The 3,252-nt window shown below is 39.3% G+C and overlaps 1 protein-coding gene across 1 annotated transcript; it reads left to right on the top strand.

Annotated features, from left to right (window-relative positions):
• The first annotated feature begins 1,758 nt into the window (after window positions 1-1,758).
• Window positions 1,759-2,286, top strand: LOC109467305 (SLIT and NTRK-like protein 5). Its single transcript, XM_019765247.1, has one exon. It carries the CDS (start codon window positions 1,759-1,761, stop codon window positions 2,284-2,286), a length of 528 nt encoding a protein of 175 aa, XP_019620806.1.
• The last annotated feature ends 966 nt before the right edge of the window (window positions 2,287-3,252 follow it).

The following is a 3,252-nucleotide window of genomic DNA, read 5'->3' as shown; positions in this document are numbered from 1 at the left end:
TAGGATTCCGTACGGAGGTGGTACTCACCACGCACGGATGCCCTGCGTTCGCCCACGTTTTTGCACGCAGAAGCACGTACGGCCGGTTGTGACCGAAGCTTTATAGATTGATAGCTGCACTAAGCTCCCTAAACTGCCTCAACCGAGTTCAAAACCGCTTACAACATCTTATTGGTAGTGACTTGTTCGCAACCCTACAACCACTCTCACATAGGCGTAATGTTGCAAGTCTGGCGTCATTTTATAGCTACTTCCACGGTAAATGCTCCGCGGAACTTCACTCGCTAGTGCCTCCACTTCGAACATTCTCAGCAAGAAAACGTTTTGCCACTTCCATTGAAGCAAATCACCCTTTCATCCTCCATACACCACCTCTTAGGAGGAAGTTCCACACTGAAAGCTTCTTTCCTAGAACAACATCACTATGGAACAAGCTACTACGTGATTGCTTCCCACATGGGTTCATCCTTAAACTTTTTATAGTCTAAGGTCAACAAACATCTGTCCTCACTGGCTGTACATTAGCCCAAAACATTTAAGTGAGCCTTGTTTTGTTGTGAACTATGAAATGAATAAAAAAAAGAAGATTATCAAGGACACAAGATATTCATGGTAACATTTCTTTCCAGCTAGAAACGTTAGAATAGAATATACTGATTGTAAACAAGTTGGTTTTACTGATCTTTTGGAAAAATGATGAACAATCTTTGCCAGAGTTTATGGTAGCTTTCATTTTTTTCTGTCAATTATATTTGAACACCGGAACAGAAATTTTTACCTATGACCTACTACCTAAAACACATTTCTACTTATTATGACTTACCCTGGGTGCCAGACAGGTATCGGGGCGCTACCCAAACATGCTAATGTGAAGCAGTATGTGTCAATATCGCAAAGATTGCCTTATTCAGACTGAATATTTCCAGTTTTGCTGCCCTGAAATCACATTGGATGCCTTTAAATGGTACACGTATAAGAATTATCATCATATTTTCTTTTTCTTTGTTAGGCCACAGCAAGTAATTTTTATGGATGACATCAGCGCGCGCATTGATTTTCGCCTGATTTTGAAAAAAAAACAAGAAATTTTATTGCCCTCTGACAGTGGTCAACATGCCGAAAATGGGCAAAGATGTCTGTTGCCATGCCGAAATGTAGATGGCAGATTAAATATGAAGAGAGGAGAAAATACAATGCCCTGATTTATTGTTTTTATTGTTTTGTCTGTTACTTTGATGCAGTGATGTATTTAATTCCTTTTGATTTTATATGTGATGTTCCCACTGAATCAAAACCATTTGTACAATGATTGAAAACTTTGATTTTTCAGTGACAAATGGATGTTGTAATAGTTGACAGTAAACGTAGCACAATATGGTATCATTTCTTGTTTAACAAGGTTTATGATGTCAATCTTGTTTTTTCGGCCCGCCTTGTTTTGTTTTCGCCCGCTCGCGTTAGATTTGGAGTCTGCGGAGGATGTCATCCATAAAATTTACTTGCTGTGGCCTAAAACACATTTCTACTAATGACTTACCCTGGGTGCCAGACAGGTTTCGGGGCGCTACCCAAACATGCTAATGTGAAGCAGTATGTGTCAATATCACAAAGATTGCCTTATTCAGAATATTTCCAGGTTTGCTGCCCTGAAATCGCATTGGATGCCTTTAAATGGTACACGTATAAGAATTATTATAATATTTCTTTTTTTACTATCTTTTGTCATTCATTACCTTTTATGCAGAGTCTTACAACACCATGGGTAAAAATTACGCAGGTGTGCTGATATTCTTTCTTGTTACTCTGACGGTGTTTGGACCAACGAAAGCTCCATGTACCTGCTCATTTTATAAATACTGTAGATGTGTGATGCTGAACCTCACTAGCATTCCACAGAAACTACCGATACCACGTGCAGAATCCTTGTCTTTGACACACAATCTGATCACTACTTTAGATCAGTCCGATTTCTCACAGCACGGCTTGAGACGTTTAGACATGGGAAACAACAAAATCATCACAATTAATAACAACGCATTCTATTCCTTGTCAAATTTGACATCGTTAACCCTTAACAGTAACTTATTAACAAAGCTTAAACCGAACATGTTTACGGGGTTACGTAATTTGGATATCCTACGAGTGAATGATAATGACATCATTGATATTCAGGCCGGAACGTTTGCTACGATGCCCAAACTAACAAACTTGCAACTGTCCAGGAACAAGCTAACACGTCTAAGATTTAACATGTTTAAAGGGTTAGAAAATTTGACAACAACTTGACCTGATGTTTAATAACATCTATGAAATTTCAGCCGGAACATTTAGAGGCAACGTCGAACCTAAGAAGCCTGCACTTGAGTCATAACAATGTAACAAATCTCAGATTTAACATGTTAAGAGGGTTACCAAATTTGAAAACCCTAACCCTATCGAATAATCGCATCAGGGACATTGAGGCTGGAACTTTCAATTCAACTTTAAAACTTGAAGGTTTGGCCCTTGATAGCAACAGACTAGCAAGCCTAAGAGCTAGGATGTTCACAGGTTTGGGTAACTTATTACAACTGGATCTAAAATCAAATGTCATCAGTGACATTCAGGCTAGAACATTTCTCCCAACTTCACAGCTAAGCAGTCTGAACCTAAATCGTAACAGGCTAACAAGTCTCAGAACTAACATGTTTACAGGGTCGATAAACTTAGCGATACTCAATCTAGCATTTAATAACATCAGTGATATTCAATATGAAACATTTACACTCAGAAGTTTTACTTGGCTCAATTTGCAACGCAACAACATCAAAGTATTACCCATGATGTCTTATAGAACGCTGTCATCCATTCGTTCTGTTATCATTAAAAACAACCCTTGGCAGTGTGACTGTAGGATGCTTCCCTTTAGGACACAAATGAATGGCTCTCATTCATTTGAAGACCAGATAGTTTGTTCCCAACCTTCCAACTTAATCGGGCAAAAGCTTAAAGATATTGACCCTGAAGATCTGATTTGTGAACCAAATATTGTGAGGTTTGAGGGAAACAAACAAAATAACATGTCTACCCTGGGAGAGAATTTGGTGTGTGAAGCTTCAGGTATCCCCACACCAGACATCACAGTGACCCTCCCATCTGGACTGAACAAAACTGTTCAGTCAGTGGGGAGGGTGACAGTAGGTGCCAACAGTACTGTCACTATAAACGTTACTGCAGATGTTACTGGTCTGTACGTCTGTACCGCAACTAGTC

This window comes from Branchiostoma belcheri, unplaced genomic scaffold, assembly GCF_001625305.1.
Source record: "Branchiostoma belcheri isolate BF01 breed outbred unplaced genomic scaffold, Haploidv18h27 scaffold18, whole genome shotgun sequence".
NCBI lineage: Eukaryota > Metazoa > Chordata > Leptocardii > Amphioxiformes > Branchiostomatidae > Branchiostoma > Branchiostoma belcheri.
Note: the sequence above shows the minus strand (reverse complement) of the source record. Positions and strands in the feature narration are given on the sequence as shown.